The sequence below is a fragment of the Bombina bombina genome, chromosome 12, assembly GCF_027579735.1.
Source record: "Bombina bombina isolate aBomBom1 chromosome 12, aBomBom1.pri, whole genome shotgun sequence".
Lineage (NCBI taxonomy): Eukaryota > Metazoa > Chordata > Amphibia > Anura > Bombinatoridae > Bombina > Bombina bombina.
In genome coordinates, this window is record NC_069510.1 from 40477556 (window position 1) to 40501291 (window position 23736).

At 39.1% G+C, this 23736-nt stretch overlaps 1 protein-coding gene across 1 annotated transcript; it reads right to left on the minus strand.

The window, feature by feature from the left end:
* Positions 1 to 206: 206 nt before the first annotated feature.
* On the minus strand, positions 207 to 19349 carry SLC35A2 (solute carrier family 35 member A2). The gene is made up of 5 exons (XM_053695605.1): positions 19193 to 19349; positions 15176 to 15361; positions 14913 to 15064; positions 13446 to 14113; positions 207 to 1138 (listed from the first exon to the last, which is right to left on the minus strand). The coding sequence occupies exons 1-5, from the start codon at positions 19296 to 19298 to the stop codon at positions 1111 to 1113; spliced, it is 1140 nt and encodes a 379-aa protein (XP_053551580.1). The 5' UTR covers positions 19299 to 19349; the 3' UTR covers positions 207 to 1110.
* Positions 19350 to 23736: the final 4387 nt, after the last annotated feature.

Consider the following 23736-nt stretch of genomic DNA (forward strand, 5'->3'; position numbering starts at 1 on the left):
CAATGACTAATCCAGCTTCCTCCAATCACGGCATGGCTTCAGGCAATGACTACCCTGGGGGGAAAGCCATGATTGGAGGAAGCTGGATTAGTCATTGATGACGTGTGAAGAGAGGGTCTCCGGGTGGGAGAAGCTGCTCTGGCTATGAAAAAAACAAAGGTAAGTTCTTAATCAAAACGGCTGCCTTCTAAACTTTGATGAATGAAAGGGCCCCTGTTTTTAATAGTAATTTAAAAAAAACATGCTTTCATTCATCAAAGTTTACCTTCACTTTAAGGACCACAAATCAATACCTAAGAAGCCGAAAGGGCCACATATAAATTTACAACATAAACACATTTAAAAAAAAAAAATCACAAAATAATACATTTTCTTAGTTGACCACTCAGCAGAAGTCCCCAAAGCACAACTTTTAGTTTCACTTTTTCCCAGGGGCTACAAAAACTATGACACACATCTTTAAGCCTATTTTTTCCCCAGAAGCAACAAAAACTAGCGCAGAGGGCCGCACGTTGGCCATCCCTGCTCTAACAATTTAGAACATGTTATTTTATCACTGTAACGGCCCTTTAAGCCCTGCCCCAAACCTCATCATAGACAGGTCACACTGTACCATGGATTGTCCAGGCTCCTACACCTGGATATATATATTTTTTAAATATTGGGAGGGGTGTCATTGACTACTTTAAAGGAACACATACTATATGTTAAAATAAAAAATTGCATGACATAATTAGCTCTACTGGAGAACATTTAGGGGTGTCAGCCCCAAGGAGCCCCTCTTAGCAGACAATGCTATTGTGCTTAAGCAGCATAAGCGCAAGTAGATGCATGCCCATATAGCAAACAGCACATCAGCTCATGGCCATCTTATCTGTAAATTAAACTAAAATAGACTCAAACTCACCATGAGTGTGCACACAAAGCAGAAATGGAAGGAAAAAATGCACACTCGTTAAACACTACAAGGGTAAAAACACAGCAATGGTAAACACAGACAGTATGGGATGCATAGCTTCAAACGTAGAATACAAATACTCAAGGATGGTCAGACAAAACAAGAGTTCACAGAGATAACTGGGTGACTGCTTGGTCTTCTGCAGATATTTCTCAGGACCCTTTCTGTTTAGAATTTAACCTGAAAGTTAAAAAAAATAAAATAAAAAAAAATTGTATTTTTAAAAACATTAGAAGAATAGATCTGCAAAACAGGGATTGCACTAATTAATGGAACTTAAAAGGATACTAAACCCAATTTTTTTCTTTAATGATTCAGATAAAGCATGCAATTTTAATCAACTTTTTCATTTAGTCCTTTTATCAATTTTCTTCGTTCTCTTGCTATCTTTATTTAAAAGCTGGCCCATTTTAGGTTCAGCAACCTGGATAGCGCTTGATTATTATTGGCTACATTTGGCTAACCAATAAGCAAGCATAACCCAGGTTCTGAACCAAGAAATGGGCTGACTCCTAAGCTTTACATTCCTGCTTTTTAAATAAAGATAGCAAGAGAACAAAGAAAAATTGATAATAGGAGTAAATTAGAAAGTTGCGTAAAATTACATATGCTATTTAAATCATTAAAGAAAAAATTTGGGTTTAGTATCCCTTTAAAAAGCACATGCAGAGCGATTACCCAATATTCACAGAGTTATACAGCGCACACCACAATGTCACTACAGGCAGAACTCATCACAGAACAATACTGTTTACGTAGCAGATTACTGTCATCACATGCAAAATAATGTCACCACAATCTGAGGACAATCAGACAAGCCGTAGCCACATGCAAATCACTACATCACAGACCACATTGCGAAGCAATATAAACATAGGATGGGTTTTATAAAGCAGAGCAATATGGTGAGCACAGAAACGAATACTTTTGTCTGGGCACGGCTGCAAATGAGGAGAAAACAAAATGTTTATTATAGCTTTTATACATGCTATTCAGCCGACATATGTAGGTCTACTTAGTGTGCATTAAACTGTGAGGGCTCTATATATTTGGAGAGTCACGTAGAACATTGTACCTCTGTTAAGTGTATTTAACCTTTATCTAGGACAGATCTTGACATCTGATAGCTTAATAGTAGACCAGTTTAAACTGTTCCTCGCTGCTCATCAGAAACTAGGAATTTTCTGGCTATTTGTTGGATGTCTAACTCTGAGCTCTGAGAATCAGCAGGGTGCCTATAACTAACTGTTTGGTGTATAATTTTCCTGGTATAGGTCTGACCATCCACCAGATTCCTATCACTAGAAGATCCACAGCTTTAATCTGTTGTAAGAACCTTCCATCTGTGCTATAGAAAGGACTGAATATCTGCAAGGTGCATAACCGGGAAGCCTACAATATATGTATTTTGCAGAAACATGCTTGGTGCCTGTGTCTTCTGAGCGTCTGCAACTAGAAGAGCCTGTCAACTCTCCTGGATGTCATAATAAAATAGCACTGCACACTTGGACATTGTGTATCTTCTCTGTGAGCCCTCTTCAACCCTGTTGGGTATTTTTAGCAAGTTACACTCTTGGAAAGTTGTTTAAAACGGCATGCCCTATCGGAATCATAAAAGTTTAATTTTTTCTAGACTGTCCCTTTAAGTACAGCAGGTCTTTTTGAAATATGTACCATAATTTTACACACTATATTCTCATGTATCATCTAAAAGTGGTGTTTTCAACCTCTTCAACTTAACCTTTTAATGCCGTTATGCCGTTCTATTCCGTCATAATTACACTGGGCTTTAGAGCCATTATGACGGAATAGAAAATCATAGTCAACGGCTGTCCTGAAGCCTTCGGTGCTTCAAGGATTTGATCGGGTCTGGAGGGCGTTCCTAGGGTTGTAGGAACGCCCCCCAGACGTGTGCACGATTGCATGGTTTCAATTTGTCTACATCGGAACAGTTGTTACGATGTAGACACTTTAACCCAGTCACAAAAGGGTTAAGTTGCACACAGCAAATATTAGAAATTGTATCAAACACTCCTTTACCTTTATTTTGCTATTTATTTGTTGAAATGGATGCCTATGTTGAAAATGTCAATACTGCAGTAATAAGTACAGAAAAGCTTTGTAAATAAGACCCATTAGGGGAAAATCACAATCCCAGCATGGGTGACAGAGATAATAAAATGTTCATTGTCATTTGTTTTTTCAGAGAGAGATTTGTGTTTATATAGAGTAAAAAGATAACAGACTGCTCTCCCTGCAAGCTCTGACCAATTTTATGGGTTGTGGATTAGAAGAGGAAACCAGCTATTTCATATACAAAAATAGACCTAAAATAGGAATTTCACACCCATTTTATATTCTGCAACCACTATAACAAATCATAGGGAAACATGTTACAAGGAAAACAGTGCACTGTCTCTTAAAGGGATACTGAACCCACATTTTTTCTTTCATGATTCAGATAGAGCATGCAATTTAAGCAACTTTCTAATTTACTCCTTTTAGCAATTTTCTTCATTCTCTTGCTATCTTTATTTGAAAAGCAAGAATGCAAGTTTAGAAGCGGGCCCATTTTTGGTTCACAACCTGGGTTGTTCTTGCTGATTGTACAGCACCAATAAACAAAAATTGGCTGGCTCCTTAGCTTAGATGCCTTCTTTTTCAAATAAAGATAGCAAGAGAACAAAGAAAATGTAATAATAGGAGTAAATTAGAAAGTTGCTTAAATTTGCCTGCTCTATCTAAATCATGAAAGAAAAAAAATTGGGTTTAGTGTCCCTTTAAAGTTTTAGTTGAGGCAAAACATTCTCTGGTTTATTGGTTGGGCAACATGTAACAATTTATAATACTTACACTTAAATACCACTCCCTCTGCTTATTATTCCAACACTGGCTTCCATTTCCACTCTTCAATTTTCAAATTAAATGAGCACAATCAAAATATTTAAGCCATGATTAACCATATAATCAAATATGGTTAGGCAATCCTCCTTTCCTGTAATTTAACTCTTAAAATAATTGGTTTTATGTATTGCACTGGGTTTTTATATAAGTAAAGGCCGACGTCATGTTGAAATATAATAAAAAAGACTGTGCAAACAACTGCTGTGTGGAAACCCAGTTAAAGGAACATGAAATCCAAAATATTTCTTTCACGATTCAGATAGAGGATACAATTTTAAACAACTTTCTAATTTACTTCTATTATCTAATTTGTTTCATTCTATTGGTATAATTTGTTGAAGGAGCAGCAATTCACTAATGGTTTCTAATTGAACACATGGGTGAGCCAATCACAATATATATATATATATATATATATATATATATATATATATATATATGCAGCCACCAATCAAAAGCTAGAACCTAGGTTCTCTGCTGCTCCTGAACTTGCCACGATAAACCTTTCAGCAAAGGATAACAAGAGAAGGAATCAAATTAAATAACAGTAGTAAATTGGAAAGTTGTTTAAAATTGCATTCTCTATCTGAATCATGAAATAAAAATTTTGGGTTTCATGTCCCTTTAAACTTATTTTCACATTCTTTTTTATTGACTGTTTTATAGCTGCTCCTAATTATCCTCAACTGAAGAGATAAATAAGGGTAAATCTAAGTTTCAACATGGCAGCCTATTACTTTATAAAAACTTAATCCTTACACTTATTACTTTAAAATTTAAACAACTAATAACATTTTAAAATATAAATCTACATTCTATTCTTGGGCTTATCTTTGCTTTGAATACATCATATCTAGAACTTATTTACTGTTTAAAGGGACAGTAAAGTAAAAAAAATCTTTCAAGATTTAAATAGAACATGTAATTTTAAACAACTTTCCAATTTACTTTTATTACCAATTTTGCTTTGTTCTCTTGGTATTCTTAGTTGAAAGCTAAATCTAGGAGGTTCATCTGCTAATTTCTTAGACCTTGAAGACTGCCTCTAATCTGAAAGCATTTTTAACAGTTTTTCACCACTAGAGGGCACTAGTTCATGTGTTTCATATAGATAACATTGAGCTCAGGCACGTGAAGCTCCTAGGAGCCAGCACTGATTGGCTAAAAATGCAAGTCTGTCAAAAGAACTAAAATAAGGGGGCAGTTTGCAGAGGCATAGATACAAGGTAATTACAGAGGTAAAAAGTATGTTATTATAACAGTGTTGGTTATGCAAAATTGGGGAATGAGTACTAAAGGGATTATCTACCTTTTTAAACAACAAAAATTCTGGTGTTTACTTTCCCTGTAAGGGTTCGATTTATCATCCACAGGTGGGAGTCCGATACCCGCATTTACTATTGCACACAAGCGTTCCTGTGCGCTCACATGCAACCCTGCCCGAGCACAATCACAAGCAATCAAACACATGGGGGCCGCTCACAAAAAAACTGGGGAGATTTAAATTCTCCACCTAAGAGGTCCGCTGCTTGATAAATCCTGACTGCAGTTTTGCTTGTGCAAACCTGCAGTCGAAGGAAAGAGAAGGGCTTGATAAATTGAGCCCTAATTATTAAAGGAACACTAAACCCACAATTTTCTTCTTTCATTAATCAGATAGAGCATGCAATTTTAAGCAACTTTCTAATTTACTCCTATCATCAATTTTTCTTTGTCCTCTTGGTATTTTTATTTGAAAAGCAGGAATGAAAGCTTAAGAGCCGGCCCATTTAAGGTTCCGCACCTGGGTACCGCTTGCTGATTGGTGGCAGCAGGGTGCTAACCAAAAATGGGTCGGGCTCATAAGATTTCATTCCTGCTTTTTCAAATAAAGATACCAAGAGAACGAAGAAAATTTTAGCAATTAGAAAGTTGCTTCAAGTTGCATGAAATCAAATTGGGTTTAGTATCCCTTTAAGGTCAAGATCTGCTTATGAAATCATTATCATGTTTGCAAGTTCTATTTGGTTAAAGAAGAATTTCACAGAAAGGTCGATTTGACCTTTGGCAGGGATATTAATGACTAATTCAATGCTTAAGAATTAATAGAATGTGCACATAACAATTGAATTACATCTACATTCTATTTAAAGACATTAAATCTGCCTATTGTTTCTGATAACATGAAAAACCTGTTTCTGTTGAACTAGTTTTCAAAATCAATTGCTGTTTGCTTTTAGCTCTTTCTCTGGCTTAGTTTCCTGGTGTAAATAGTCACCTGATGCCCTAATACCAGTTTTATCTGAGGATTCATTTCACTTCCTTTCATGTGCGTCTGCCACATAAATGTTTTAATCCAGAATATCTGGGTGTGACTTAGATCAGATCAGTTATACATAAAGCTGAAGAGAGGACAATGCTGAAATAGAAAGAAGTGTTTGCACTAATAGTTAAAGGGAGCTGAAACCCCAAATTTTATCTTTCATGATTCAGGTAGAGCATATAATTTTAAACAACTTTCCAATTTACTTCTAATATCAATTTTGTTTAGTTCTCTTTGTATTCTTTGTTGAAATGCATACCTAGGTAGGTTCAGGAGCTTGCAGCTGATTGGTGCAGATAATGCCTCTTGTTATTGGCTTACTGATGTGTTCAGCTAGCTCCTTTAATTATGGATACCAAGAGAATGAAGCAAAATCAGGTTAATTGTTTCTTAAAGTGAAGGTCCATTTTGATGAATTAGTGCCTGGTTTTTAATAAACCTATTGAAAACAAGGGCACTTTAATTCACCAAAACTGACATTTCACTGTTTTCTTCAAAAACTTACCTTTTAATCCTGTCAGCCACTCCAACACTTCCTCCGCCTGTCGCAAGCCATCTTCGCGGATCCAAAACGACGAATCCGGCTTCCTCCAATCACAGCGTTGCATCAGGCCAAGATTCCCTCAGGGGGAAAGCTGTGATTGGAGGAAGCCTGATTCGTCATTTCTGACGTCTGCAGAGGCTTACAACGGCCGGGGGAATCACTGGTGCGGCATTCAGGATTAAAAGGTACGTTTTTGAAGAAAACAGTGAAAAGTCAATTTTGATTAATGTAAGTGCCCTTGTTTTTAATAGGTTTATTAAAAAACGGGCACTAATTCATCAAAATGGACCTTTACTTTAAACAATTGCACAATGGCGAATATTTCAAAAGATGGAACCATCTGCTTCCCGTAGATAAACACTTTCATATTTCAAGATCTAGAAAGCTTCAACTTGCGACCATTGTTTCAGAAAAATGTAGCACAGTCACATACCTATACACAGGGGAAACCCCAGACTGCCTCCTTAATGTATTTTAGCACCACCTACTATGCCTGAGTGTAACTTACAGTTGGAGCACTAAGACTATATAGTGCTAAGTTTTGCAGGGAAAACTGTGAGAGCCAAGAACTGTATAGATCTGTTTTGCTGTGTGAGGGAGAACAATCCTAAGAGTATTTCACCTCTGAATGTAACAAGAACAGCCTCATAAGAAGATTGAAGAATTGTTGATCTAGTCCCACTTGACCAACCATAACCTTACCTTAATTATCAAACAGTCAAAATCCTGCTTCTCTAGACTAACCAATCATAAACCCTGCTTCTCTCGACTAACCAATCCCAAAGCCTGAGAATCTAGACTATCCAATCCTAAAGCCTGAGCCCTCTAGACTAACCAATCCTAAAGTCTGAATCTCTAGACTAACCAATCCTAAAGCCTGAGTCTCTAGCCTAACCAATCCTAAACCCTAAGTCTCTAGTCTAAGCAATCCTAAACCCCAAGTCTCTAGACTAACCAATCCTAAACCCTAAGTCTCTAGATTAACCGATCCTAAACCCCGAGTCTCTAGATTAACCGATCCTAAACCCCGAGTCTCTAGATTAACCGATCCTAAACCCCGAGTCTCGAGACTAACCGATCCTAAAGCCTGAGTCTTGAGACTAACCAATCCTAAACCCTTAGCCTCTAGACTAACCGATCCTAAACCCTTAGCCTCTAGACTAACCAATCATAAACCCTTAGCCTCTAGACTAATCGATCCTAAAAGCTGACTCTGTAGACTAACCGATCCTAAAGCCAAAGTCTCTAGACTAACCGATCCTAAAGCCAGAGTCTCTAGACTAACCGATCCTAAAGCCAGAGTCTCTAGACTAACCGATCCTAAAGCCAGAGTCTCTAGACTAACTGATCCTAAAGCCAGAGTCTCTAGACTAACCGATCCTAAAGCCCGAGTCTCGAGACTAACCGATCCTAAAGCCTGAGTCTTGAGACTAACCGATCCTAAACCCTGAGTCTTGAGACTAACCAATCCTAAACCCTTAGCCTCTAACCGATCCTAAACCCTGAGTCTCTAGACTAACCGATCCTAAACCCTGAGTCTCTAGACTAACCGATCATAAACCCTTAGCCTCTAGACTAACCGATCCTAAAGCCAGAGTCTCTAGACTAACCGATCCTAAAGCCAGAGTCTCTAGACTAACTGATCCTAAAGCCAGAGTCTCTAGACTAACCGATCCTAAAGCCCGAGTCTCGAGATTAACCGATCCTAAAGCCTGAGTCTTGAGACTAACCGATCCTAAACCCTGAGTCTTGAGACTAACCAATCATAAACCCTTAGCCTTTAGACTAACCGATCCTAAACCCTGAGTCTCTAGACTAACCGATCCTAAACCCTGAGTCTCTAGACTAACCGATCATAAACCCTTAGCCTCTAGACTAACCGATCCTAAAGCCAGAGTCTCTAGACTAACTGATCCTAAAGCCAGAGTCTCTAGACTAACCGATCCTAAAGCCCGAGTCTCGAGACTAACCGATCCTAAAGCCTGAGTCTTGAGACTAACCGATCCTAAACCCTGAGTCTTGAGACTAACCAATCCTAAACCCTTAGCCTCTAACCGATCCTAAACCCTGAGTCTCTAGACTAACCGATCCTAAACCCTGAGTCTCTAGACTAACCGATCATAAATCCTTAGCCTCTAGACTAACCGATCCTAAAGCCAGAGTCTCTAGACTAACCGATCCTAAAGCCAGAGTCTCTAGACTAACTGATCCTAAAGCCAGAGTCTCTAGACTAACCGATCCTAAAGCCAGAGTCTCGAGACTAACCGATCCTAAAGCCTGAGTCTTGAGACTAACCGATCCTAAACCCTGAGTCTTGAGACTAACCAATCATAAACCCTTAGCCTTTAGACTAACCGATCCTAAACCCTGAGTCTCTAGACTAACCGATCCTAAACCCTGAGTCTCTAGACTAACCGATCATAAACCCTTAGCCTCTAGACTAACCGATCCTAAAGCCAGAGTCTCTAGACTAACCGATCCTAAAGCCAGAGTCTCTAGACTAACCGATCCTAAAAGCTTGAGTCTCTAGACTAACCGATCCTAAACCTTGACTAACAATCCTAAACCTTGAGTTTCTAGACTAACAATCCTAGACCCTGAGTCTCTAGACTAACCAATCCTAAAGCTTGAGTCTCTAGACTAACTGATCCTAAACCCCAAATCTCTAGTCTAACCGATCTTAAACCCAGAGTCTCTAGACTAACCGATCCTAAAGTCTGACTCTCTAGACTAACCGATCCTAAAGCTTGAGTCTCTAGACTAAACAAACCTAAAGCCTTGAATAACTTGAGCTAACGTAGCAAAGGCATGTCTTTGCTTTATTCACTTAGTATCCTTTTTTGAAGGAGCAGCAATGCACTACTGAGATAGCCAATGACAAAATGCTTATGTGTAATGCCACTAATCAGCAGCTAGCTCCTAGTAGCGCCTTGTTGCTCCTAAGCCTACCTAGACATGCTCTGCAACAGAATCATTAAAGTTTTATTTGGCTTTAAGGTTCCGTTAAGGCTTTCTCATCGCCACAGAGGTAACACTATTCAATCTTACATAGTAGAAGTCGTTAATAAAACATTTGCTTTGGCAAAGTTGGAGCCTTGTATTTTTGCTCTGCTCTTTATTAAAAGTTCAGGGAGACTGGTGCATAACTTCTCAGTGACTAGATTACTAATCTGTATCTGCAAGTCCCTTTACTGGCTCCCTATTCACAGCAGAATTAAATTCAAAATTCTCACCCTGACCTACAAAGCTCTCACAAACGCCACTACCTGTCCCCACTAATCAAACATACTCCAGGCCGCCCCCTAAGAGCCAAGAATGACCTAATACTTGCATCTTCTGTCATCACCTCCGCAGGACTTTTTGTGTGTGGCACCAACCCACTGGAACACACTTCCTCATGCTGTCAGACTTTCTCCTAATCTGCCTTCATTTAAACGCTCCCTAAAGATATTTTTGTTCAAGGAAGCCCATCACCCAACTCAGTAAAAATTAAATTCCACTTACCTAATAATTGCCCTCATCTAACTCTATATTAACATCATTCTTACCCTTGCAGTCCTCACCTCCTGTTTCTCACCCAGTCACCCTTCTAGATTGTAAGTTCCCACAAGAATAGGGCCCACAATTCCCCCTGTATTTGTTTGACACATTCTGCTGGCTATGTTTACATAGCTTTTCTATAGCCAATACTTTAGTATTGACATTTTCAGTATATGTGGGGATACCACAGGAAAAGCAGCTATTTCAAATGCAAAAATGAAGGTAAAGGATCTTTTTGAAAACAATGTAATATGCTCTAGAATGTAAAATGAATAACTGGGAACAAATTAAAGAATAGAACATTTTACAGTACACGGTCCCTTTAGGGTAGGATTCACCTAAAATCACACACAGGGGAAGGGAGGAAAATTAAAGTGACACACCCACACATACTATTTAATCATATCATAAAGGGCACATATTAACATGCAAAGGAACAGTCACACATAAAGACAAGAGGTTCCCCAAGGTCAAGCACACCCAAAAAAAGAAGGCAACACAACGAAGGAACAGCCCTTTTTTAAAAAACACAATGGGGGTCGTGGAGGTTTGTAAGGTCAATTAATAGTGTAAGTAGGTTAATGGCCATCAGTTATAGGATTGCAGAAAACACAGGAAAAATGAGAATATAAATACAAATTATTTTATTTACATTTAAAACAATATTTTCTTAGTATAAGAAATTTTAACATGCAAAAAAAAAAAAAGAGATAGATGATCCATGAGGAACAGGAGGATTCTGGTGAAACCATCAGTAGCACTATAATGCCACCCTCGCTTGATTTAACCCTACCCTGACCAACACCCAAAAATAACCCCCCAAATTTGAATGTAAATCATTATATATACACACACACACATATATTTTTATCTTCCTTGCAAAAATAAATAAATAGTACATTACCCAATTTTAATTTAGAAAAGTGACATTCCCAAGCCCACTACTAAACCGGTCACATTATCTGGGAATACTAAAGCATTCTAACATTCTTGCATTCTTCTATCAGTGAAATAAATTAGGTTTTCTGTCTCTTTAATGGTGGGTGCCAGCATGGGACATATATTACACATACAGCAGTTTAAAGAAAAAAGCAAAGCAAAGATGGCAGAAGGTACGCGTTAAACAGCCTAAACTTCAAGACGTTTGGGGTACCCTCCACCCCTGCATGTATATACACAAACGCAAATATATATATAGTGCATTTATACAAAAGCATTAACTGTGAGCTAATTGAACAAAATCTCACACCAATTCATTCAAAACTCAGTACACTTTGCAATACTATGAAAAGGAAATTCATGGTTTGTATAAATCCATACAGAGCCCTATCATACCAGGGTTTCATTCACAACTCACTCAGCTTAGTACAAAAGCAAAATAGTATATTTATTCAATATTGGCTTAAATTTAAGCCAGGTGGTGCAAGATGCTCACAGATACATACAATCCAGAGGCATAATGTAAAACTATTTATATGTATCTGTGCATAACACTTATATATTCATATACTGCTGTGCGAATATAATGCATATGTATGCAATTTTTGGGATGAATGTATAAATAGTACAGTATTTATTGCATAGACACGCAATTATATGAAAATAACTGCAACTCAAAGTAGTTCTAAACAGAGTTACAAATCAATTCTTTTTTTAAAGAGACATTCTAATACAAAACTTACGTGCTTTAAATCTTAAAAGCATGTAATTTTCCCCCTACATAAGTATGTGTTTAACCCATAAAGATGCAGCTCTTAAACAAAATATGGTCAGGTGAGCCAATCCGGGGATCTGTAACCCAAGCGGAACTTTACCTATGTGTTTAAGCCCCTTTTTAGGGTTAGTTAGCTAGGATCAGTAATGCAGAAATGACATGCTCTAACAAATCAGAACATGTACGTTTTGTATTTGACTTTAATACACCGTAGTATTTTTTTTATACTCTTGATTGATTTTAATATGTATACTATCTATACCAAAGTGCATAGAACACAATATATTCATAAGAGACGTGTATGAAGGGTTAATACAATACAGCCTAACTCTGCCGAGTGAGAACCGTAGAATTATAAAAAGCAGCATGAAGTCAAAATTCTCTTAAATAACATTGTTTGTGTCCAATACAGTTTGCAAATGTATGTTGTCATACAAAGGATTATTTGTGCATGCAAACTAAATGCACAGTGTATGAAAGCATCTATTCATACATAGGGCAGTATTTATTTATTTTTTAAATCCGAGTTAACCAAATTTATTTCATACACACTAACTCCATAAAAAAATATGAACAATGTCGTTCTGCACTGCATAATATGTACAAATTATATATAACCTCTGATATATTACAAAAGACCTCCATATAGCCACTACTACCAGCAAATGTGCAATGGAACATTAAAAAGAACATGAAATCCAGAAATGTTCTTTCATGATTTGGGTAGAACATACCATTTTAAACAACTTTCCAATTTACTTCAATTAGTTAATTTGCTTCCTTCTTTTGTTATCCTTTGATGAAAGTTTTATCTAGGTAAGCTCAGGAGCAGCAACGAACCTATGTTCAAGCTGCTGATTGGTGGATATATATATATATATATATATATATATACATATACACACCAATTCTCATTGGCTCACCCATGTGTTCAATTAGAAACTAGTTGTTGCTCCTTCAGCAAATGATACCTAGAGAATGAAGCAAATTTGATAATAGAAGTAAATTGGAAAATTGTTAAAAATTGTATGTTCTACCTAAACCATGAAAGAAAAATGTTGGGTTTCATGTCCCTTTAACTGTGCACACACAGGCTCTCAGACATCAAACAGAACAAACCTAATTCTTTCTTCTGTACTTACATTGTACACATGCTCTCATTTAAACTTGCAATGAGCTTCTCATACACACAACCTACAATGCACAAGCATTTCCTGTCACACATACACCCCTTCATTGGTCATTGGCTGAAGCAGTTTTGTCTTTTCCAGCAGCCTGTTAAATAGCAAGAGGGGAGGAAGAATAAACAGGGTACCGGTTAAAACCAACCACATCATATAAGGATCACACAAACGCCAATAAAATCCCAGATCCCGCCATTTAAATCAGATGTCGGAGACCTGAAACCCTCCCCCCTAATTAATAGTATGGATAGTGGGAAAGAGAGGATAAGTGTTTCCATGGTCACTTGATAAGCACTGACTTTGGCAAGAAGGTCTCCTTGTGCGAGGAAAGTGGAACCGATGAAGAGGGCAAAGGTTCTGGTGTCCGAGGGAGACTGTACAAATACACTGCTCCAATCACTAATCCCGCTCCAAGAGCAAAGGGTAGGTCCACATGAAAACCAAAGAGATGCACAGAAACTGCTGTGGACACCAAGATGGATAATGACGTAGCAAAGCCTTTTAAGATGTTATCTGCGTATTTCACCACGACAGCCACTAGGAGCCCACCAAAAGCCTGGTTGAAGATAACACACCATACTAGTGGGGTATATCCAAAGAAGAAGCCGTGCTCGGCCACTGCAGCGCCATCCTGTTGCCACATAGCTAAAAGTCCCAAGGCTGTGCCAAATATACCCAGCTGAACATTGCGCAACCACACTGAGGCAGAGCTGCCCTTTAGAATACGCTCAAAGTACACGCCCGCAAAGCCAGAGGAAAGACAGGACACTGCCACCGCCACCAAGCCCACAATATAACTCTGCCCGCTTGCAGCAACGCTTTCCTTCCCTCCAGACTGTTCTGCCTGGACAATTGCCACACCAGCAAACAAGATCACCAAGGAACCCCACTGTAGCCGGGACAAGCTCTTCCTCAGAAGCAACACAGAGAAGAGAGCCGTAGTCAAGATTTTCAGCTGGTAGGTCACCTGTAAAAAAAGAGAGGAAGTTATGTGCTGTAAGATATTAAATAGACGTCACATTGAAGTAACAGAAGACAACAAAATTAAGGAGCCAGAAGGAATATTTATGAGCAAGACAGAGGTATTTGTATATAGATATATGGAGAATAAAGCAAAAAGTTAGGAGCCACTGGGTAAAATTCTAGGAGCCAATGGCTCCTTGGCTTGTCAAGCCCTGCATGAAGGTATGGACTGATTACATGAATAGATGAGAAGTAGGGGCGGGGGTGAGGCTATAAAAAGTATTAAGGGGTAGCAGTATGACAGGGGAAACAGAAATAAGAGAGACAAGGTGCTATGTGGAAGGGAAGTATGAGCAAATAGACATATAGGATTGGGCAACATTAAAGGGACAATAAAGTAAAAATTAAACTTTAATGATTCATATAGAGCATGCGGTTTTAAATACATTTCCAAATTACTTCTATTATCTACTTTCCTTTGCTCAGGAGCAATGCACTACTGGTAGCCAGCTGCTGATTGGTGGCTGCACATATACCTCTTCTCATTGGCTAACCCAATGAGTTCAACTATCTACCAGTAGAGCATTGTGCTCCTTCAACAAAGCATAGTAAGAGAATGAAGCAAATTTGATAATAGAAGTAAATTGGAAAGTTGTTTAAAATTATATGTTCTGTCTGAATTATGAAGGAAACATTTTGGTCTTAAAGTCCCTTTAATAGGTAATAAAGACTGCAGAGACGCAGGAGTGAATGAGAAATTAGTGATGGTAAATAGACAGGGATGAGCAAGAGGTAGGTCTAACCTGGAATGTTGCTGCAGGAAGGTTGGATATAGCCACGTACTGAAGATTATTTTGCAGAGTATATATGAGGGAGGGGACAGCCAGCTTCAACGTGTCCATATATTGCACAATGATTGAGTCATACAGGAAGAGAGAAAGCTCCTTCACATTACCTAGAGAGATCAGAAATAAATGCTTGATGTGCATGGTGGTAATACAGGTGCAATGTAAGCTGTCTACTCATAACAAACACACAGTCGGAGCACATGTAATACAATATATACCTCTCTTTTGGAGCAGCATCAGCAGAATACAGGTGACGCCCTTCAGGATCTCGGCCATAACCACGGCTGTTGTGGAGAAGAATCGCTCTCCAGGTAGGGTGCGCGCATAGCGAATGCTGAGGATCAGAGAGGCGTTCTGCACAACCAACACTGCTAGGCTCAGGTACTTAAGACGGCGATTCACTCCTAAAGGACAAAGTGCATGACGTGATTTGACAGAGGTCTGCTAATGCTGAATTTAATTACTGAAAGTTACAAATTAACAGGAGACTGGTAATCTAAAATTTTACTTATGGCTTCTAAATATTTACGGATAGGAACGACGAAAATATAAAAAGTACCCACAGACTATTAATAAATGTTGATATTTTGCTTTATTATGACAATGAGACAGGAGTTTTTCAAAGTCGAAAATAATTATTGAGAGTAAACATAGCTCACAAAATATCCAATTATGTCACATTTACTCACTGGTATTAAACTTCCACATCAAACCGAGGTCCAACAACATTCTACAGACATCTGGAACATGTTCTACTCAATAACATTAAAGGGCTATTATAGTTGAAAAATTACATGCTGTAATCTAGGGGTTTTCAAACTTTAATTCCCCCCAAGACCCAGTGCCATGATACCAATTACCTTTGCGACCCTATTTTTAGGCTTGTTTAGAACATTTCTAAAGTAATATACAAGATAAATGCAATTTTTGGAAAAGTGACTAAAATATGGGTGTACTTTAATTCCAAATTGTAGTCAAAACTTGAAAGTGTTATTAAAAAGGTAATAACACACACACACACTGACAAAACACACACCCCACAAACAATCTCATATAAACACACACCACAAGTCTCATACAACACATTCTCACACAACACACACAAGTCAAGACCTAGTAAACTTTGTGTTGTGACCCAGTAATGGGTCCCAACCCGTGGTTTGAAGAACCCTGCTCTAATTCATTAGAATATGTCATTTTATGTGTCACCATCTGTAATGATCATCTGCCGACGAGAGGTGTGGGAGGGAAACCAGGAGGCGGGTGGGCAGTCCAGCAGCGGAAGGAGAGGGAAATAGCCCTTCACTGCAAACAAAAATAGAGGGAGAGGAAGGGAGGGATGGAGAGCTACACTACAGAATCAAAGGGTGAGGTGGGGGCCCTGGATAATGATCACAAGAAGAAAAAAAAAGAAAATATATATTTCATTCACTGACAGGAATAATAAAAGTGTGGTGCACAGCTGCAATAAGCGGCCTTCCAATTACCAAAAAGCAATGGCAAAGACATGCATGTCTACTATTTCTGAACAAAGGGTATCCCAGAGAAGCTTTTACAATCATTTGTGCCATGGTTGCATAAGTGGTATGTAAATAATTTCAGTGAGAAACCCAAAGTTTGTCAAAAGGTTGACGATTTAACTTTTTTATATGATTGCATTTGGCGGTGAAATGGAAGCATGAAATATACCAAAATGGACCTAGATCAATAACTTTTGTTGTCTACTTAAATACATATAGTTTTGACAGATACATTTAAAAAAAAAAAAAAAGGCGCTATTTTATGTTTAAATGGAGTGATAGAAAAAATGCTAAATATTCTCCGGTATTTTCGGCAAGTTCTTCTCTGAAAGTCCTGGTAGCGAAGGGGATAAATGAAGAGGGAAATAACATGACTATCTTCACATACTAAATGCATGCCCCCTTGCAAGTCCCGGGACAACCTCCGGATTGGCTGCTTAAAGTCCCTTTACAATGGGATGTAACTACTGAGGACATTTTGAGGTAAAATATCTTTCTTTTTTACATAGCGATGTTCAGGTAATATTTTCTAGTCAGCTTTTTACAGCTATGCTGCATCATTTTCAATTGCGTAAACACTTGGGTATCATGTCCCTTTAAGTACATTAATAACAGAAAATATAATATTGTAAATTAGTACTCTGCCCCACCCCGCTACCTCATAATGCCACTTAGCTGGCAAAATATTCTGCGGAGAACCCTGACAAATATTGTTCAATTTCAAATAGTCAATCAACATCAAGCATTTCCTGGTATATGACACCATTACATGTTCATTATATAGCCTCCACCTACATCAATTTTTGTCTTTATAAACCAGCCAATCCACAACAAGGGCTCTCAGGAACAGAGATCTACAGGATCACTGTGTATAAAACTTACAAAACCACCACACCTCACTCATACCAAGCCTCAGGCAGTACATTAGCATAACTCATTACATTCTTTGGTATAGAATAAATGACTACCAGCAATAATGTAGTACTCAGAAGATAGCAGCCAATACAAGTAGTTTCTATTATAGAATTACATGTCACCTAATTAATAAGTATATAACCACAACCTTATGCCAAGCATTCTTTAGTATGTAACAACCTCCAATACCAAGAGCACTTCAACATGTAAAACGCATTCATGATCGCTCACAACTGTATCTCTGAAACCCTGGCTAGGTCTCTCTGGCATCAACACAGTGGTATCCCTCACATCCCCCCTCCTTCCCATAACTGCAGGTATCTGTATACAATCAAAGATGACAAAGACAGTCAATTCATACTTCTGTCCCTCTTGCCGGCCCTCCACATTCCGTAAACCTCACAGGTGTCTCACATATTGTCCCTTGGATCCCTCCCTGGATTTCAATCTTGCTTATGAAACCACTCAACCCTCTAAGTATTGTCACTAGAGAACCCCTTAATGTTTCCTGTTCTTCTCAAGGTCTCTTAATTATGCTACTCAGAATCATCTTGGATGTCTCATTCATGCCCTACCCTATTACTCCCTATGTCTCTCATTTGCTGGAACAACAAACTTTTATGGGTCACTCATTTGCAAACCAAGTGCTCTAATCCAGGTCTTTCAATACCAAAACCACTCGTCCTCTCCAGGTCTCTAGCACTTTCCTCATTTCTCCCTAAGGCTCTAACTCACACCAATTAGATCTGCCACTTCCCCTTGTGTACTTCAACTGCAACCCCAGCATTACTCAGGTTTTTTTTACCCAGTCTATGTGGTTCTACGCAAGTCACTCATTCACAATACCCTTATCTTTCTCCCAAGTCTATTATTCTCACAATGTCTGCGTTACTTGCCCACTGTTTCTCCACTCACTTACTGCTTACTCAAACTCAGCAAGTGTTCAATAACTTAGACCCCTCTCAGTCACTGTCCCTTTATGTCTCACTCATTATCCCCATACTCTTATCGCTACCATATTTTTATTTGATCGCTCACTCATTATACTTTCCTGGGTTTCAGACTCTTATTATCTGTGCTTCATCCTCAATGTCCAATTTACTATTTAGTTCACAGTTCCTGTGCCCCCTTCTTGTTTCTTGTCTTTTACTCACGGTCACTGGATACCCTCAATTAATCTCTTGCTCACTGTTCACTGCTCTTACTGGTTCTCTCACTCACAGCCTATGTGCTCAAATTGAGTCTCTCATTCACCATTCCTATGCTTCATTCTAAACTTTTTCACCCACAGACCGTGCACTCCCTCAGAATGTCTCTCTTGGCTAACTTCTGTTGATTCCTTACTCACTGGTCCAGTGCTCCCAACAAGATTTATTAATCACCATCTCTGCACTCCTTCCTTAGGTCTCTTATTCATTGTACTTCCCTCCATACATAAGTTTGTCATTCACTATCCCTTTATTCCCATAGTGTGGATTTGTAACTGATTGTCATGCACTCACGACTGCCATTCACCTTCCCTTAGCTTACTCCCTGGGTTTGTCACTCACTGTCCTTGTGTTCCTGTAATGGGTCTGTAACGCACTGCATTCACTTTTTACCTCAGTCTACACTACATACCTAGGTTTGTAATTCACTGTTACCGTACTCCCTTAATTGATTTGTATCTGATTGATGCACTTTCTACCCCTGTCTTCCATTCACTGCTCCTGTGCACATTCCCTGGATCTGTCATTCACTGTCTCTGTGCTCCATCACTAAAAAAAGTCCCTGCTCTCCCTCTCCTAGCCTTTAACTTACTATCCCCGCTGCTTCTACTCGACTGTCCTCCAGTATCTCTCGGTTCCGGCTGCTTCATATCCCGCACTCCTTCCATCTCCCCGTTCACTCCAGTAGCCACCGCCATCTCAGCGGGACACCCCACACTTCCGGGTGAAGTGAGCCACGGCGACAGGACGCGCACTTCCGGGTGACGTGTCAGCAACAGGCGGAACCATGACAACCAGAGGGCGTCAGACTGACAACCAATCAGATATTACCACTGGGCGGAGTCAAGAGAAAGTGATAAGAATCTCCATAAAGGGGAGTGGTGAAACCCTAAATGGGCTGGGCCAGGAAAACCAAAGACGGTTGAAGAATATAGGACTACGTGACTACTAGTAACTATTGAAACGTGAAAGTGGGATATATGTAGACAAGAAAAGAGCAAAAGTTATAAAGTAATGTATTTGCTTTCTGTATTTTTATTATATGATGAAATTGCAAAGTTCTTTGGCATAAAACATATCCATCGCAATAAACAAATTAAAGAGACAGGAAACCCAGACTCCCAACTCTCCCTGAAGTTCAGTGAGTCTCCCTGATTGTAATAGCTTAGCGGCTCCCTGATGCCAGCAAATGGAATGCAATCTCCCTGAAATTCCAAGTACCATGATCCAATGTGGCCCAAATCTGGAAAAGTGTTTCTTTAAGGAATGCCTTTAGTTGCTGGGACATTATAGAACCCTCAAAGCATCAGTAACCAAAAAACCCCCACTGATTTTAATAAAATAAAAACACAAAAACTACCTTATTTCCACTTTAAAAATAATAAACTCTTGATTGAAGAATCTTAACTAACACCTCACTTTGCCACTTCCTATCACTAAACTCAGGCAAAGAGAATGACTGGGTTGGGAGTGAAGGGAGGTGATATTTATCAGCTCTGCTGTGGTGCTCTTTGCTGCCTCCTGCTGACCAGGAAGTGAATATCCCATTAGTAATTAAGATGATCCATGGACTCTTCATGTCATTAAAAAGAAATAAAAACACAAATACTACCTTATTTACTGCACATAATTAAACTTCGTATTCTAAAATATTTAAGCATTCAACAAGCGTACGATCACTGGAAAATAGGTTTGTTGTATACGGTTGTGCAATAAAGCTACTTTTTTTTTAATATGACTTTAGTGGGAAGCTACTTTAATGATAAGTCTCTATCGTATTTAGGGTTTCAAGGTGTTCAATATATAACTGTGGGGGGGGGGGCACAGTAGTGGTTGAAGCCACCTCGCTGAAATTAGTTTTTGCAGGTTGAGATGTCTGGAAACCCCAAATTTTCTATCATGATTTGGATAGAACATACAATTTTAAACAACTTTACAATTTACTTCCATTATCAAATTTGCTACGTTCTCTTGTTATCCTTTGCTGAAGGAACATCTTACTGACAGGAAGATGAACACATCTATTTAGCCAATCACAAAAGACAAATGTGTGCAGGCACCAATTAGTAGCAGTGTAGGATATTTGTGTATACGTTTTCAACAAGGAATACTAAGAGAACAAAGCACATTTGAAACTTGAAGTCAATTAAGTGTCTTAAAATGACACGCTCTATAAGAATCATGCAAGATTAATTTTTACTTTCCTATCCCTTTAATTACAATTTGTTTTAAATTACAGAAAATGTATTGGCAGGAGATTATATGTATTTAACAATATTTTTATTTTGACCTAAAACTAATTTTTCAAGTGATAAATGTTACATCACCCATTATTTAAAACAAAACCCATAAACATTATTATTATCGGTTATTTCTAGAGCGCCAACAGATTCCACAGCACTATAAACATAGGAGGTATACAAGGTAACATTTATAGTAGGGTGACCATATTGCCGCCTAAAAAGGGACACATATGAAAAATACATATGTCAGGGCTGTTTAATGAAATGTTTTGTATAAGAACCCTGACATATGTATTTTTCATATGTGTCCCTTTTTAAAGCGGCATTATGGTCACCCTAATTTATAGGGATCAAATGGGTAGAGGACCCTACAGAGAGTCGCACTGTTTTAGTCAGCTCTTATGAAGGTGATCTGCAAACAGTTGGGCTCTTAGCCTTACATGCTAAGGGGGTTCAAGGTGATAGCAATGGAGGAGAGGAATTGGTATTAGGAATGGTTAGTGTAGGTTGTATGCATTCCTGAACAGTAGAGTCTTTAGTAAGCCCTTGAAGCTTCCAAAACCAGGGGAGAGTCTTGTGGAACGAGGCAGAGAGTTCCACAAGGTAGAAGCCAGTCTGGAGAAGTCCTGTAAATGGGAGTGTGATGAGGTGACAAGAGAGGAAGAGACTAGGAGGTTGTGAGCAGAGCGAAGGGGACGAGAGGGAGAGTATCTAGAGACAAGGTCTGAGATATAGGGGGGGAGTAGTGCAGTTGAGGGCTTTGTATGTTAGAGTGAGGGTTTTGTGTTTAATCCTGGAAACAAGAGGAAGCCAGTGAAGGGATTGGCAGAGAGGTGCAGCAGATGAAGAGCGACGTGTAAGGAAGATGAGCAAGGCAGAGGCATTCATTATGGATTGTAAATGTCAGGAATGTAGTCATTTCCTTATCTCAGTCACTGTACCTTTAAGTTCCGGATTAACCCTCAGCTCTTCTCCTATAAAACAACAGACTGGCCTAGTACACATTGCTTGTTATTGAAACGTTTACCTCCCTCTGGTAGCTAAACGTAATTGCCACTCCGGATTTCTATCCTCCTGTTTAACAGAACGTTAGCATCTGCAGTTTGCTGAAGCTTACAGCCGGACGTCACACGCCAACCACGGATCGTTACTGAGCTGCCGCTCTCTCCTATCCTCTCCGGTATTTTACTTACTCGCTGGCTACTTTATTCAACCGGATTTCAATTCCTCACCAACAAGGGGTAATCCCCCCATCCAGGTACTTCCATGCAAACTTGCTCCATACTCCGGTCACTTGCATTTGGTATGTGTCAGCTGTAGGAACTGCATACTGTAAACTCACTCTTTTATTACAGTGGGATCTCCAACGAGTCAACGTCCCAGCACTTATTGACTCTGGTGCAACAGCCTATTATGTTGATAAAGATTTCACAAATAAAAATAAAATACCACTTGTGCAGAAAAAGTCTCCCATTCTTTTGCGTGGTATAGACGGTAAGGTTATTACATCAGGGCCGGTTGAATACCAAACCATACCTCTATTCGTTACCACAAGTGACTATCATAGAGAATACATCTCTTTTGATGTCATAACTTCACCAGTTTCTCCTATAATTCTAGGGTTAACTTGGTTAAGCCTGCACAACCCTCACATCTCATGGGCCACCCTGTCTCTCACATTTAACTCAGAATACTGCTCCACTACATGTTTTCCTATAAACATTCTTCTTACCTCACAGACTACACCAGAAATCCACATCCCCACTGAATATAGGGATTTCTCTGATTTATTCAATAAAACTGAATCTGAGAACTTGCCTCCGCACAGGAAGTATGACTGCCCTATAGACATACTTCCTGTAGCTGAGATACCCTGTGGACACATTTTTCCCCTTTCCAAAACAGAACTTGCGCATTTAAAAACCTATCTTGAGGATAACCTCAGGAAGGGGTTTATACGCCCCTCTACATCGCCAGCGGGAGCCGGAATCTTTTTTGTGAAAAACAAAGAAGGCTCCCTAAGGCCCATTATAGACTATAGACAACTAAATAAAATCACTGTAAAGAACAGGTATCCTTTGCCCCTAATTCCAGAGCTAATCAAGAGACTGGAAGGGGCAAGGTTCTTTACGAAGTTGGACCTTAGGGGGGCGTATAATCTGATCAGAGTAAGAAGCGGAGATGAGTGGCTGACGGCGTTCCGGACCCGATACGGCCACTATGAGTACACCGTTATGCCGTTCGGGCTCTGTAACGCCCCAGCCACCTTCCAACACTTAATAAATGATCTATTTAGAGACATTTTGGATATCTTCATTGTCATCTTCACGATATACTGATATACTCCAAGACACTTACCGAACACGTCTTACATGTCAGACAAGTCCTCTCTAGATTAAGAGATAACCACCTTTACCTCAAGCCTGAAAAATGTATATTTAATATACAGAATATAGCTTTTCTCGGCTATATCATCACCTCTTCTGGAATCCATATGGAAGAGACAAAGATAGAAACCATCAAAGATTGGCCTACCCCTAGATCGAGAAAAGAGGTTCAACGATTTCTGGGTTTTGCGAACTTTTATCGCAAGTTTATAAAAAACTTCTCTAAACTTGCCAAACCTCTAACCACTTTAACAAAAACTACAGTGCCATTTGTCTGGAACCAAGAGTCACAAAAAGCGTTTGATTTTCTGAAGGTACAATTCACAACCGCACCGATACTTAGGTTCCCTAACCCTGAATACCAATATGTTTTGGAGGTTGATGCCTCAGATGTCGCCGTTGGTGCAGTCCTCTCACAACGAGAAGCAATCAAACAACCACTACATCCAGTAGCTTTTTTTTCTCGATCTCTAAACGCAGCCGAACAGAATTACCCTATCGGGGAT

What these genes read in the sequence shown, in the direction of transcription:
- SLC35A2 (XM_053695605.1), bottom strand. Translation starts at nt 19,298, where the DNA reads ATGGCGGTGGCTACTGGAGTGAACGGGGAGATGGAAGGAGTGCGGGAT. An exon ending in GATGCTGCTCCAAAAGAGAG is followed by an intron (nt 15,065 to 15,175) that starts GTATATATTGTA and finishes TGATCTCTCTAG; the next exon opens with GTAATGTGAAGGAGCTTTCT. An exon ending in TTCCTGCAGCAACATTCCAG is followed by an intron (nt 14,114 to 14,912) that starts GTTAGACCTACC and finishes CTTTTTTTACAG; the next exon opens with GTGACCTACCAGCTGAAAAT.